Here is a 16,436-nt window from a genome sequence, read left to right as displayed (position 1 = left end):
TCCTTGGCATTTAAACTGTTGCTGCTTTTAGCGGTACGCTGGTGCAGTTTCTTCTATAATTAGCAACGGTATTATTTTTACTATTTTAGTCTTACGACGCGCTATAGGTTTTTCTACCAAACGTACGTAAGAGTTCGACAGTTGCAGAGAGAACTTAAACGCCGGACTTCACGAAGACTTCGCTTACGTACGCAACTTTTACGCCGTGCGCCTACTTACGCACGGTGCATCGAGGCGGCACGATCTATTAATTTCACTCGTTAATTTCTACGAGAAATCTGTCCCCGCATATCGTTCGAACAGCGACGTGTAAACCTACTTATACGCGAGGGGTTGATACAATCGAGATAATCATCGTCCTCCCCCCCCCCCCCCGTTTACCCCGTCAAGTTACGATTTCACCCTTTTCACCGTAAAATAGGTTTTTCCTACATTTTTTTCCACATGCAAACGTTGATTATTTGCAGAATTTTTGCGAAAGCGTGTACCATATACATACTCTAACGCTTACACACAGGATTTGTCTATAATCCATACATCTGTTTATTTATTTATTTGTTATTTATTTTTTTTTCCTTCAATATTTAAAATACGACGTGTCGTACGTGTGTGAAAACGTACGACACGTGCACGTATACAGAGCCGACGTTTCCTTGTGGAGTGAAAAATTTGTCGCGTGACTCTCTGAAAATACTGGCAATAGAGCGAAACACATGGTGTGTACCCTAAGAGCGCGCGCCGCGCCTGACCCCCGATACACTCGTGTCACGTAGGCATCGCCCGCCATCTTGACACCTCAACTGGAAAATCGCCGAAACTTCAAAAATCCCCTGCGCCCCTTCGAACAGGTATTTAAGAGCCGACACTTTGGGGACGGGGTCGCACGTACCCGCGACTAAATACCCGAGCTACTTGTTTCTGTTTTGAAATTGAAAAGCGGACGGAAGTGGCGTTCGTTATGACGGATACGAGACATTCGAAATTCAACTGAGAATCACTGTATCCCCGAACCCTCCTCCTCCCCCCCCCCCCCCCCCCCCCCCCCCCGTATCTGCTATCTGACGCATGAATAATCCGTCCAAGCAAAAGAATCCGTTAACAAGCCTCTTTTATTTAAATTGTACGAGTACGTAATATGTCAGTTTTGTATTAATTCTCTCAACAATTTCTCTTGCGTTTAACCTACATTATTCGAACTGCACCGAGTTATTTCGTATACACGTCGTTTACCTTCTCTCAACCACGCACCAACAATATTAATTTGTATTCGGGTTGAAAAATTAGCAACTCTTGCGATAATAACGCGTACACCTATTCGCAATGTTGGTCTACTTCCTTTTTTCCATTTCTGGTGCGTTTGCAGTAAGAATAAGAACAGAAACTTGTATTTCATAATTCGATTAATATTATTAGAGCTATTTTTGATTTCACCGCATCGACAATGAAACGACGTAATTGATGTAACGAAAATTTTCAATTTTTTTTTTCCACATCTGAAATCCGAAACTGTTGACTTTTTACGCGAAAAATATAAGAGAGAAATAATTGTCGAAGTATATATAATGCCTACACGTGTGAGTCAACGCGATTAAGTTCGCTCGTGAAAAATGACGTTTCTGCGTAAAATAATTTCATCAATATTTACGTCGTTATGAAATAACGCGAGCGAACTATACAATCGAACAGATGATAAACCATGGGATAAATAGACCATTCTCAGATGAAATTACTACGTCTATCTATCCGTAATATATATATTAGGAGAAAAGAGGAAAGAGAAGAACAACAAATCAATCGATCTCCATGAAATAAAATTTCGGGGATGCGGTGTGCATGGTATATAGATTGAAAGAGAAATTATCCGTCTATTTATAAACGAATCTCTATGACTATTAAACTTCATTGAGAACCTTTGAAGTCGTCGATGAAAAGAGAGAGAGAGGGAGAGACGAAGACAAAGACGTGGGTTTGCGGGGCCTGAGGGAGGGAGAGAGGGGGAGGGGGTGGGGGGGAGGGGGGAGGGGGAGAACGATAGCGAGAGAGTGCGTCGTCGAAAGTGGAGGGGAGTCTGACATCTACGAGGGTCGCGACGAGTAATAGCCAATGGAGGAGGGCATGAGACATGTTTTCCAGCATTCACGAAACTCATACGGTATACCTTATATACCTTATACGCACCACCACCAACCAACGGCAGGAACAGCAAACTCCAGTCGAAATCAGATCGATAGATATATTGTTACACCCGCACCCGGTATAGATAGGTAAAACTACGTATCGCGTTCATTTAAAAGAATTACAATAATCGAACAGATTTCGTCTAGTCTAGGCTATAACATATCTCGGTCATCCACCTCCGCCTCATATTCGCATATATATATATACTCTGCGTTTCACATGTGTATACGGACATACGTATACACCCGTGAAGCATTTCTTTATTGTATATTATACAAGCGATACGCATCTTCTACTACTAGAAATCTGTGCTACGTGTTTAAAAACTTCAAGCGAAGCTAGTCGATTCCGATTACTCTTAGGCGTATAGTGCAGTTTTAAAAATTGTATATAATATCGTCGGAATTCACCTTGTGTATAAGTACCACCGTATAACTATTGCTGTATAAAACGTATTTTAGTTCAACCAGCCAGAGCAACTCTGGCGAAAACTGATTAGCTTGCTCTCTGGTTAATAAGCAGGCAGATCGAGAACGAGGAGAGGCATATATATATATATATATATATATATATACGTATACCGATGTATATATATATATATACCATCTAGAAGCACACGCGTCCACGAGTGAGACGGTTAAATATGAAACCGTTCGGAACGAGGAGGAAGAAAGGTTTGGAGGCGAGAACAAAAGGCTGCCTGCGAGTACATGTGGATTGGAGAAGGACGAACGGTGATGGCGAGCGAGTGCGCGTGACAAGGACGCGAGGGGAGCAAGGAGCTTTTTTCTTCTTTAGGTAAAATAAATGACAGGAGCTGTACCGTTTTTTGCGGAGAGATGAAATTTTATGGATATATTCGCCGAGCTGTTGCTTATCCGAGTTCAAAATCTTGACTTTTCATCTCTTAAGGCCGCGGCGTTGTTAATTATTTTTTCCACCGACATTCCGGAGAGAGGAGAGGGTACGAGACCGGGGACGGGTGACATGTGGCAGTTGCGCTGAATATGGATTGAAGAAAAGTTTGAAAAGTCACCATCAAACCCCCGCCACCAACGAGGATCGGGATGCGAGGTTTATATTGTTTGTACGAATTCGTCCTATTCTTTCTTCTATTTCACGTAATTTCACTCGATGCACGGTCAACGATTCGCTAGAATTTTAAACGTTAATCCTTGAGCGTTCTTGAGAAAAAGGCAATTGTTTGAAAGGACAAAGTGGGGGAAACCCGCGCTTAAGGGGAAACTTACAACTCTGACGTAGTGGTTCGGCGGGGGCTATCGCATCATCGCAGCACCACAGTCAGTCGCAATCTGTCCTCGGTTAAGTTCGGTCGATCCCGTCCGAACTGCTGCTGTTACTGCCACTGCTACCCGCTACTACTGGCTTCGTTTAAAGTAAATTAATTAAAACCATTATTATATCTAAACGACTCGAACGAGAGCGCGTATTATGTGGCAAGAATAGTGTGACAAGTGATGACATCATTAGTTCGTTCTTATTTCGTTTGAACATATTCGATGAAAAGAGAAATAAACCAGAAGAAAGGGGATCAAAAAACATAATCGAACAAAAAAAAAAAACAAAACAAAATACAGACTTTATTTCACAAACCGTATAATACACACGGAGGACAAAGCAAGTGTTTATATATCTCGACTGCATCTGTGAAACTCAATTAAACACAGCTATCAACTTCGGCCGAGTACTTGAGGTAAAGAAATTTCACTTACGTCACGTTAATACACATGTACGTATACATATGTACACGCATACATATATATATATATTACATATATATCGTGATGTTAGGCAATCTTGATTTATAGGGAATTATCTTGATTACGTACTCGCTATAATCTTTCAAAATTATACATGTATATATATATATATACATATATATAATATTTTTTATATATTTTTAAATGTATTCCCAACGTCGTGATCGCTTTCGCTGATCTGCGTGGTGCAATTTTATTAATCGTTCTTTCTCTGGTTTGCCAACTCGCCTTTACGGCCTGACGAATACAAAATCCTTCGCAAAACGCATTACGCTCCTCCATACCTATGAAGCCGCGCGACAGTTCATTCTTCGTATCACGGACTCGCGAGGCGCAACGTCAACAAGCGATAAAAATAACCGTGTAAAAATAACTTTATATTTATCACAGGTAATCAATTTTCATGCAATTTGTCTAGAACTTCGGCCCCTCGACCCCCGCCGCTTTATTTTTTTACCCCCCCTCCCCCCCCCCCCCCTTTTTTTTTTTTCTCTGCTCAATATTATTCATTTTCTAAACACTCCGTAACGACCGCAGAGATATCTGCTCTGGTGTCTAGGTTACAATACCACTTATACCTAAGTATATCTTTTTACCCGGTGGTGGTCTATATTATAAACTCCTACTCGTCACCATTCACCACTCTGCAGGCATGGAGATAAATTCCTAAGTGTGCAATACGATTTACTTTTGAGACGATTTATGTCGCAAGTGCAAAAAGTTCAGACCGAGCTATAGTAACAAAAATGTGAAAGTTGAAAGGCAGCGGAGGAATGATATGTGCATGTACATACATATACGTATACATATATGTATGTTGGTATACTTTTAATGCACGCGCGTGTGTAAAACGCTATATCCGTGCATGCACACTGTACAACAGAGTACCACAAGATTACAATTTTGTACTATACTACTCGCGTATTTATTTATTTGTGGTGTTTTTTTTTTTTTGTTGTTGTTCATCTTTTAACTTTTTCTGGCATTCGCGTACGAAAGTATGAAAAGTGAGAAAGCAAATCCCCGCAGGTATATAACGATCTACAACTATAATATCGCGCAATACTGCAGCTTACTTTACTTTACTCTCCTACTCGTAACGACCTACCCATACCTGCATCCTTTATAACTTCGATTATAACAATTTGGCAGTACGCTAAAGGGTCGGTGGTGGTGTACCGTACACCTAGTTTCGGTGGAATAACCGTGGGATTAAAAGTAATCAAACGAGTGAAGCTTATCCTCGTGGGTCGTGGGATTAGTAGCATGCAAAGTTTATTAACGCGTCTCCGCGCCTTCTGCGGTCCCGAATCTCTTTTGTTTGCAAAAAAAATAAAAATAAATAAATAAATAAATGAATAAAAACGTTGAAAAACCAAACTACAGACAGCTGTTGGCGTAAATCGTAGTAACATCGGCGCTGATACGGTCGTATCGCAATGTTATTGCAGATTGTTATAACTACTGCGGAGCAACAGAGTGCACTGTAATAATACATAATGCGGTTGGTGGGCAGCGCCTTACGAGCAACTAGAAGGCTAGAGGTTCCAACACTCGGTCACTACTCAAGCCCATATTTAAATTTAACGCACTGATCTCATTCCTTGGTGAATCTGCTTTCGAAAATAGCGCAAACTCACAACGAGAGTAAGAAGAAGGTACGTACGTACAACACGGGACGGTACGATACCGAACCAACTCGGTTTTCTTATACATGTATGTATACTTACATTACTTGCGAGATTAGTTAGTTGGTTCGTCGTCGTCGTTGTCGACGATCAGGCGTCACCGGAATGCGTAGGATGCCTTGAAAACATTTAACACACGTACGGAAAAAACACGTACGTAACGTCAAGGCATGACACTTCTCTCTTTCATTTCTTCACCTTTATCTCCTTATCGCTGCAGTGGTCTGTGACGATTCGGTTAAAATTAAAATATCATCGCAATTTCTCACCTATAATAATAATAACGAGATACCTATTTACGTGCGTCGAAAGAACGTAAAGGTTTTTATTAGTTACCTAAATCGTTCGTGTATCTTCTTTGTATTCATTTATCGATTAGTTTAATAATCGCGACAATATTTTCAAGAATTGTTGTTCGTATCGTATCAGTAAAACCGAATGAATCCCTAATGAACTGACGCTTGTCATATACGTATGTATGTAATAGGGATTTTCCAATATGTATTCATTATTCAGAAATGCGTCATACGGAATGTGCGAAGTTATATTTCGCCTATAGAAACATCGAATAATTAAACGTTGCAATACGCCGGGCCAGAGTTAGTTTTTCCAAATGAATTTTCGCTATGATATTACATTATCTGTGAGTCTCGGATAATTATGATTGTTCGGACTAATTTTTTTCGGATCCATTGCGATGCTGTATTTCATATTTCCCACGTTGAATTTTTTTTTTTTTTGTTATTGATAATTTTTTCTATCGTCATGAACCGCGATCTCCTGACATTTTACTACTCGCGTACGACGTGTATGCGAATTAGCGAGAAGTATAAGAAAATACAGCGAGAAAATCGGATCACGAAACAACGCGTCAGACAACGACGACAACGACCCGACGACGATGTTTCGGTATACCCTCTCGACCGACAGCTGAAAAGTCGCGACGTCGCCGTGACGTCACGGCACCTACCTTCCCAAGCTGGTGTGTGATCGAAGCTCTGCCGAAAGGCGGCTACTGAGGTGGTCGTTGGTGGTGGGGTTAACATCTGCTCTTAGCATGATTGCCATGTATTGATGCGAGCCTGGCTTACGGAACGATATGTATACCGTGTGTGTATCTTGAAGCAAAAAAAATTATTACCCCGACTTTATACCAGCCGAATTGAAAAAGATGCAGGTACTGGATTATTTTTCAAACTCTGATATTTATTCGAAAATAGTTAATTTCTTATTTATTTTATGTGCACACACATTTATGTACTCTCCATTTCTTCGTGCGTGTATACAGGGGCCGGTGCACAACCATTCATTGTTTTCAACGATATTATTTATTTATTTATATCTATTTTTTTTTTTGTGCAACGGTCTACGGGATGAAAATGGGTTTTGTACGTACATATATGGTAATACAAAGATCCGAGGTATCGTTTCTTGTTTATGACGACGTTATTCATTACATATTGTGTACACCGGACGCTGTCCTTATCTTGGCATTTTCTGTCGTCACTTATATATATTTATATGGATGGTCATCGCCACGTCATTTATATACATTACAATTACGTTGAAATTAGCAAAAGTTAACCGAAATTAATCGCGTCGAGGTCACTCGTGTCGTCGTTTACCAAAAATGTTGTGCACCGTATACAGCCGAATGGAATTTCAAACGAACAAATTGAGTGCGCTTCATTTTCACCGATAATCGGTTGATTGAATTCACTGCATTTAACACGATTCGAAGGGATCTCTCGTTTTGAACGTAACGAAAAAGAAGAAGAAAAAAAAAAATTGCGATGGAATATATACATATACATATATATATATATATATGCACATTATAATAATAAAAAACGTTGGAAAAAATGAAGTCTTCGCTTATTGCGGCTCGGGAGAAAGTCGTCGGAATAGTCACGGCCTATTTAACAGCAGAGCGGGGTCTGCAACTCTACTCGAGTCAAGTCCGCTCTCTAAATATCAAGAAAATCAAGAAAATAGTTTCTAATGGAATTTTGAGATTGTCTCGCGTTCGTTTCATTTCCCTCTGCCGCTGCTGCCGCTGCTGCTGCTGCTGTACCTACCTTTGGTACATGCATAGAGTACAACGAACGAACTCTTCATCCCCCTTTCTACCCCTCGCGTTCGTTTCTCTCTAACCAACGCAACGCAACGCCGCCGCCACCCCCCTTCCGTACCCCCAAAAAGACAAATCGTTACCTGACTAGAATATCTGCGGGTCGGTGTTTTACTCTAGGGTGGGCGAGTGCTGGTGGCGGGGCTTCACGTTTCAATCAATACTATAGATCGAAAATGAAAACTTGTTGTAATCGAGCTCGCATTTCTACGTTATAATGTAGTCGTGAAAATCTAAATTCATCATCAACTGCGCTGACTCGCATATACTCGGTGTCGTCGTACGATCAAGCCGCGGGATAAAAACGGCTTCATTTACCGAGTTGAAAAAAAAAAAAAACATCCAACAAACAGTAGAGAAAAATCTTTCAATTTCGTTTGAACTTTCGCATGTGTATACCGTCCAAATCTGAATCGCACAATAATAAAGTTTCGCACATTCGATAGCGATAAATTTTCATTTCGTCACGTGTGCGCGTGAAAAAAAAAAATAGAAAAAATCAAGTGCGTTACATTTTTTACGCAAAGAGGTGGTGTATACCGTAGATGCGACAATCAAATACGCGAGCTAAACTTATAACGGGTCGGAGCGGTGCGCGCAAACGGTACCGCGTCCCACATGGAAACAAGTCTTACTAGGCATATAAACGTATACAGGTACACGTATAATGTGACGAGTCAAGTGCTCCTCGTCGTCGTCGTCGTCGCGGTCGTTGTTGTCGGGAGTTCTGCATTGTAAGCGTTCAATTTCTAATTTTATAAATTCCATGCCCCGCGAACGAACGCGCGAACGTCGGTGCCCGCGGATTCTCCGCGCAACGCGATGCGTCTCTCGCGGTGTATACGTTGCGCTGCTGCGCTGCCGATGGCTCACAAATTCGAACGAATGGATACGTACGAAGAAACGAACGGCGAAGAAGAAAGTCGCTCGATGAACAAATAAAAAAACTAAGCGACGATGATAAAATAATCGCCACACCGTGTGGACCACTATTCGCAATTTGCGATATTATTACTATATACGCCAAAGATACGGCCTTGTCCGATGTCCTTGCCCCGAGCAGTTCCTTGTGGATACATAAGCCGAACGTATAGAGAGTATAGGAAAAACTCAAGGGAACTGGCTTAACCAACTAAATGACTGACGTGTTATAAATTTTATATACATTAATATATATATATATATTTATATGGACTAAGATAGCGTGTAGTCGGAATTTGAGATCACACAGAAAATCCAACGGGACACACGACAAATTTACGTGTACGCTGATACATATGACTTTATATACAACCGGATACGTGGTCTCTCTCGCCTGTCACAACTAGCGTTAAGCTTGTTTCTCGTATCGCTACGTTGCTGAAATTTGCCGGCATAAATTAGCAATATTATCAATTCCGTTTTTTTTTTCCTCTCCTATCTTTATCTTTTTTCCAAGTTTCAACAACTCGCATAGTACATCGGGCTGAACAACCTTCCGCGGAATCAACAAAATGTGCAACATTTATTTCTTTTTCTTTAGATTTTTCTTTTTCGAAAAAATCTCCAAAGTTCCGAATTTTTTCCACGACTCTCTCTCCCCCTCGTTTTTCGTTTGGTTATTCTCTCGGCTCGGACAGATGCATATATACGAACGAACAAACGGGTAGATGAGATGACGGGGAGAAATACACGTATACCCAGATAAAAAGAGATGGCGAGAGAGAGAGAGAGAGAGAGAGAGAGAGCTGAATTGTCCTAGACGATAGGCAAGCACGAAGCGAGCAGAGGCAGAGGCAGGCACTGGAGTCTTTGTAGGTACTCTCTCGCTATAGTTTGTGCCGTGCACTATGCTACTGTACTCGGACTATTTCCGTTAGTTAGTCTATCTTCCCCACTATAGTTATAACGTATACCAGCGGAGTTTTATTTTATTTTATTTTATTTTTTTCAATCCCACCGGCGCGGCGGTATGCTCCGTTATACATGTATATTGTACGTATAGTTATATATAGCGCACGAAATAAGTAATATTAAGAAACATGTCCTTGAGTCTTGTGCAGGTTTGTTTATTGCGAGAATCGCGTTCAACTTATGCTCCAAGAGGAAAATGAAAAAATAAATTCTATAAAGTAAAATGGCAATTGACAGAAATTGAGTATCACCTTAACTCGATGTTACTTTATACTTTAATTGTATCGGGAAATATTGAGTACGAATTTTAGGTGAAATCTGAAATGTCCGATTCTAGATTCAGAACTATATCTATGCAGGAACGAAAGCGCAGCAACGCCATATAATATAGTAATAGTATCAGAAGATCAACTCGTTGGACTTTCGTTTTTCGAATATATATACCATAGATGGTGGTATACGTATGAGCATACCTATACAAATATATCTTAGTTTCAGAAAATTATTTAATTTGTCGCACGTGGAAACTTTGCAGTTGTGCGTGTGGGTGTACGTATTTTGTGTCATATGCGCGTATACATATGTATAATGCAGCCTTGCGGATAAGTGGTTTTTTATAACTCGATATATTTCGTTCTACCGAATTATGCGATTGGATGTACAGGTGACATTTTTTTTCAACTAACAGCTAGCATTCGTTTGAACGCGAGTTGTCAACTACTGTGTGCTTAACTGTAAACTATTCGGTAATTCTTTTTGCCCGGTATACATTCCATCCAAGGTCTTTTGGTGGCGCTCGTGACCAACGAGGATCCTACCAAGTAGTTACTTTCCATTTCGATTTGCGCAACACATAACGCTCCTCGGCACAACACTTCCTTACCAAAACGTATGCTTGTGCAGTAGAAGCATTATTCTCTCCAGACTCATTCTCCTCCCACTATTCGTACTCGATATTTCATTTATTTTCCCCCACCCCACGCAAACTTCCGCTTTTTTTCAAATCGTTGGACCTAAATTCTAACATTAAATGTATTCAGTTTTAGTCTTATATAATTTTACATTGTGAAGTTGTTGAAATTTTATTTGAAGAAAAGAAAAAATTGCCACTTTTGTTTATCCAAGATTTCAATGAAATTGATAATATTTCAATATTAATTGTTAAATTTACTTTTTATACATTATTACAAGTATAATAGACGACGGTAGACTTCGTGTCAGATATATACATACAGATTTGCACAAGTGAACGTCATCACTAGAGTACCGCTAACTTTGCAGCGGTTAGGTAACGTGTCTCAGCATTTTTCGCTCGCAGAGAAAGTTAACCACTGTCCGATCTCTAGTTTTAATGGTAGCCTTGGGATCTAGGCGATGCATAAAACTCCGATAAATAGACGCGTAGGTAAATTAACAAAGATTATATCTTCTAAGGGAGGAGTCGTCCCCTATATAGCTGTGGGAGCCCTAAGTAACAATTGTGCATAATTCGATATTTTGTATGCGTCGATCATTATCCGCTAATGTTATCAAAAGTTTTAACCTCTGCGTATTTCCTTTTACAACCTGTGTGTTTCATTTATTCGGTCGTAGGTCGATATTTACATTTATTTCTAATATTTACACAGTATACGGATGCGTAGCGATCTTTAAAAAACCGGTTGAATTCTTCCGGAAAATGGCTCGTTTTGTTGAATCGATTTTCAAATAGTGCAGGATGAGACTTTCGGATGAAACGGCGTATCGCACCAACTAAAATATACCTTATGCGCATTAACCTCGGTTTAAGAGCAAAGACCCTTTTTTCTAAGAGCCAACTAGCTAATGCTATACTCGTATGTATACGTGATCTATTTTTGACCAACGAGGGTCGCAACACTTTTGGGCATAGCTGCGACATGGGGAAGTCACTTCCGACTTCTCGTGACGTCACATCCTCCGGCAGTAACTAAATGAGCTGAATACCGTTAAAAAATCATCTCCGACACTTAAACACTCGCGAGGGCGTCGCACCCCATGAAACCTCTTATTTATCTCTTCGGAATAAGACCATGTGGTCGGAGTTTGAAATCCCCCAGAAAATATCTGTCTTAAACTTTGTTTTTTGTATTTCTTCTTTCTTACTTTCTCTCTTGTATTTGCGTAGAACAAAATTGTGTTGAACTAACGAAAATTCTTGATTTTCTTTGTTACAGACGCGAAAATGAGACTTGAAGAAGATTTAGTAATTCGAAGAAGTCGTCCAACAATGATATCCGCAAAATATCGAGCCAGGGAGGAACGTCGTCGTCTGTTGAAGATTTCGGCTGGAAAACTGCGGCGCATCGAAGATCCGGAAGCTTCGCTCTGTCGTTCGGTATTGATAAATAACGCAGTCAGGAGATTACAAAGAGAAAACCGTGACGAGAAGTCGAGGAGTTATGGGTTGTCGGTAACCTACCTCGACGATTCAAAGGAAAATAGTTTGAATGGAAGTATGAACGTGGATAATACGGAAAATGATTTACTACAAAGGAAAAGATTGGGTGACGAAACTTTGGACGATGATTCAAGTCCTAAAAAACAACGGCACGACGATCTAGATTTCCAGGATGTCTTTAGCGAATTTTACATCTTATCACCAACTCCAAGGCTCCTTTCCCACATCGATGACGTCGTTATGCCTCATTCGGATAGCTCTGACGCTGCTAACGCAATGGATGTCGTTGAAAATCGTCTAAACATGGATTCGCTAAATTCAACCAAAAGCCGACTAAATCCATCAGATAGCGGTCTATTCTTGAACGATATTGCCGAAAGTTCTTTAAGCTGCAGTGAAAATCCATTGAGGACATCGGACAGTCGGTTGTATTCAACGGAATCTGGCATGATGGATGTTACGGATGGTCAAGACGTTTGCGACGCCGAGAGGATTTCTGAATTTTCGAGGTTCTCAGACTCAACTAAAACTCTCGAAGAACGACTTGTTGACTTTCAATCCCTGGACGAACACTATGATTTGTCAAAATTCGAACGAAATAACAATCAAAGCTGCGGACGAGCCTTCCATGATATTCAAACTTTTCATAGTCTCGTACCAGGATTAGAAACATAGAGCAAATTTATACAAAGATAATAATCAGATGTATTCAAAACTGTATATCTGTATACAAGGTTTATACGAGAGAGATTCTTTCGCTTACGACTATTATCATATGTTTTTCTTTTCGTTTTTCATTTCCCATTGTACAGTTATTTTTTTCACTCAGTTCTTTCTTTCGTTGTTCAAAGATTTTTTTCGTTAGCTCAAAATCCAGTTCTATTTTATTTTCAATGCCATTAGTCAAATTTATATATACGTTAGGATATCAAAAAAAAAAAAAGAAGGAAAACGCGCACAAATAAACACAAATTCAGATTGTCTCTGCATCAGATGGTTTGGGATTTATTGTTGATATTCGTGTTGTTTATGTTAAAACGAGACAGAATCACTGGAATGAGTGAAAATTTTTTTTGAGCAAAACTAATGAGAAAATAGAAAGAGCAGAGGTGACTAGTTTTCTTTTATCCTCATCGTAAGCTTTGGCAAGGGTACCCCTCTGGTATAAACAGTTGTAGGTGTATATCTCTATACATATTGTTTGTATATATATAAAAAAAAAAATACTTTTTTAAAATCACGTTGACACAAAAAGAAAATTGTATATAAGTTAAAAAGAGCGAATGACAAAAATGAGATGAATGCAAGATGAACGATCAGGCGAATTTAAGAAGAAATGACGCGTACATACATATATATAACATTGCTTTTTAATTTCAAATTTTTTGAAATTAATATTATGTCGTATAGATTTAGGTTTATATTTTAATATTGTTGTCTGTATTGTTCCATTACTTTTAGCGTCAATAATTATTTCTTGTAAGGAGCATTTTACTCTTAGTAAAAATTATAGCAGAGTAACTAAAACGAATTGCTTCGGTTGTTTTCTTTACTATTTTTAGAACAATTTGATTATTCAAATTTATTATAATTGTTCCTTTTTGTTATTTTTTTCTTGTATGGTTTTTTTCTCGCTTTTTGGTGCCTCTACTCTGTGTCCATTTGACAATATCAGATGATGTACACCTAGCTCGTGCGAAAGGACGTATTCCTATAGATATTCCGATATCTATGTTCAAAAAAAATTCGACATCTTATATTTATCATCACATATTTTGTACTTAACCGTTAAAGATTATTCAAAAAACTAAAGAATATATACGAATGTGGCAGTTCTGGTATGAATATACATATGTGTGTGTTTATACATATATACACATAAGACACATTTATCCACACAATTTTCTCGTACATTGAATGCTGCGATTATTATCATTATTATTGCTATTGATATCATTTTATTACTATGTTTAATAATATTTCTATAATTACGATTATTACCATTTATCATTATGATCATTATTATTATCACGTCATCGTCGTACTCTCTGTCATTGTCCAAATGAATGTTTTCAACTTTCAACAAAAGTACAGAGGGGAAAAATCATATATATGCACCAATATTTCCTTTAATCATTATAATTTTTCATTGGGGTACTCTAACAGTAAGAATAATTCATGGCCGAAATTATAAAATCATTTTTTTTGTTGTTCAAGTTGAAAATGTTATTGCGTTAATGTTTTTTTGTTTCGTTGAATCGATTTCTCCCAAACCAAATTTTTGATCAATCTGAATTTTGATATCGACCAAAATGAGCTGCAGTTATCTAAAGTAGAATTCCAAGCTTCCATATAGTGCCCAGGCTGTGGTTGGCATGGTTTTTGGTAAAGCCAAGTTTCGTTTGAATGAAAACAGATATAAAAGAAAAGAAAAGAACAAACAAAATTTAAATTTTGTAGAATTATATGAAAACAAACAAACGTGGCCCAATATTATGTAAATAGCTATATTAGCCCATATGTTAAGTAGTTATGTATGAAATTTTCGTACGTTGTGTAAGTTATAGAACTAGTTACATAAAATCAGTTACCAATTATACGAAAAAATGCGAATAAATCTATAAACATAAAAAACAAACAAGATTTGGTATTTTCTCTACGTCTAGCAAGCTATTGGCATTAGTATCCTGTTCGTCTAATGTATATATACCCTATTTGGTTTTTAATAAGCTGAACCGATTCGAATGTTCAGAGTAAATAATATAAGTGGCAAAAAATTGGCGGAATTATTATAATTAGTATTTTCAACACTGAAAGCTCCCGCTCTCTATCGGAGAGACAATATACTACACGTTCGTCAGTGTGAGCGGTGTAAACCGCAAGCTTCGCTATTTTTACGTGAGCTTCACATTTTGTATGGTAGCGTGCGTGCTTGCTACTTGAATCTACCATCTATACCTACTCAAAGCTTGAATCACAGGAACTAGAAATTGATGAATAAAAAGTAGCTGAAAGATGGCGGCGCTCAAAGAAGTTGTGTCATTATATCAAACTTTAAAACACGAATGGACGAAAAAACCATGCAATTTACAACAATGTGGTCAACTGTTGAACAAATTAAAGGTACGAAAAGGATTCTGAATTATGTGCAGCTAATCACTTCATTGAAATCTCGTGGATGGCTAACCTAACCTCTCTTAGAATATGTCAAAGTGTACAATCATCCTTTTTTGATAAATTGGGAGATTTATATTAAACAATTTATAATTTAGTGTTCCCATAGAGTAAGTTACTAGTTACTTTTGGGAACGTAAAAATCAGTCTATAATTACGTCAAATCAATTTGCGTTCAATTTAGATTGGGTTGACGCAGTTGATGTTCCTACCAACATCGAACAGCAGCGCATCACAGAAGGAGCTTCTGATTGCTCGTAAGTTGAATTCATTGAAAGAATCCGACATTACCGTATATCTTACCATATCTGTAATGATTAGTCAAAGCCCAAATGTTGACAAATCGTTTTTATTCCACGATAGGTGATATCCTTGAGATTGGAGCACAATGGAGTATTGCCACTGAAGATATACCATCATTTGAGCGTTACATGGCACAATTAAAATGTTATTATTTTGACTACAAGCTTGAGTTGCCAGAATCTGCGTACAAATATCAACTTTTAGGATTGAATCTTCTCTTCCTATTGTCACAAAATAGAGTAGCAGAATTTCACACAGAATTGGAACTTTTACCTTCTGATCAAATACAATCTGATGTTTACATAAGGCACCCGCTCAGTTTGGAACAGTATTTGATGGAAGGATCTTACAACAAGATATTTCTTGCCAAAGGAAACGTACCTGCAGCATCTTACAACTTTTTCATTGACATTTTATTGAACACAATCCGTGATGAAATTGGAGCTTGTATGGAAAATGCGTACGACAAAATATCTCTGAAAGATGCTCTCAGGATGTTGAACTTAACTACTGAAAAAGAAATAAAGGCATTTGGGACAAAGAAGAATTGGAATCTGGGTAAAGATGGGTACTTTCACTTTGGTTTACCGAATGAAAAGAAATCCGAGGAACCCATTCCTAGCTCGGATTTGGCAACTTTAGCGATAGACTATGCAAGAGAATTGGAAATGATTGTGTGAATCTGATAATTATCAAAAACTTTATTGAAGGATTATTGCTATACTTAATGTACTTTGAAATTTGTATTAAAAACTATTAAAAAAATGACGGATGAAAGAGGTACAGAAAATAGAACTACACTTGGAAATTTTGTTTTCTGCATTCGTTACGAGAATAGCGAGGGCGCTGTGGGCGAATTCTATCCATTA

General features: G+C 38.5%; 2 protein-coding genes across 6 annotated transcripts in view; both read left to right on the top strand.

Moving 5' to 3' along the window:
- Positions 1 to 14,728, top strand: part of LOC105685148 — a 43,205-nt gene extending 28,477 nt beyond the window's left edge. For 3 of the 5 annotated variants that reach the window (XM_012399002.3, XM_048648770.1, XM_048648771.1), the window contains exon 2: positions 11,867 to 14,728. In XM_012399002.3, coding sequence (XP_012254425.2) covers positions 11,867 to 12,765 — 899 coding nt within the window. In that variant the 3' untranslated portion in view covers positions 12,766 to 14,728. Of the gene's footprint in view, positions 1 to 3,499; positions 3,893 to 6,506; positions 6,825 to 11,866 lie in introns of those variants that run through there. The other 2 variants (XM_012399003.3, XM_048648769.1) reach the window with 2 other exon arrangements.
- Positions 14,729 to 15,052: 324 nt separating this feature from the next.
- On the top strand, positions 15,053 to 16,362 carry LOC105685157 (26S proteasome non-ATPase regulatory subunit 8). Its single transcript, XM_012399014.3, has 3 exons — positions 15,053 to 15,213; positions 15,449 to 15,521; positions 15,628 to 16,362. The coding sequence occupies exons 1-3, from the start codon at positions 15,106 to 15,108 to the stop codon at positions 16,245 to 16,247; spliced, it is 801 nt and encodes a 266-aa protein (XP_012254437.1). The 5' UTR covers positions 15,053 to 15,105; the 3' UTR covers positions 16,248 to 16,362.
- Positions 16,363 to 16,436: the final 74 nt, after the last annotated feature.

The sequence above is a fragment of the Athalia rosae genome, chromosome 1 (assembly GCF_917208135.1).
Source record: "Athalia rosae chromosome 1, iyAthRosa1.1, whole genome shotgun sequence".
In the NCBI taxonomy this organism is placed as follows: domain Eukaryota; kingdom Metazoa; phylum Arthropoda; class Insecta; order Hymenoptera; family Athaliidae; genus Athalia; species Athalia rosae.
The sequence above is the reverse complement of the archived record's forward strand: the minus strand, read 5'-3'. Positions and strand labels throughout refer to the sequence as shown.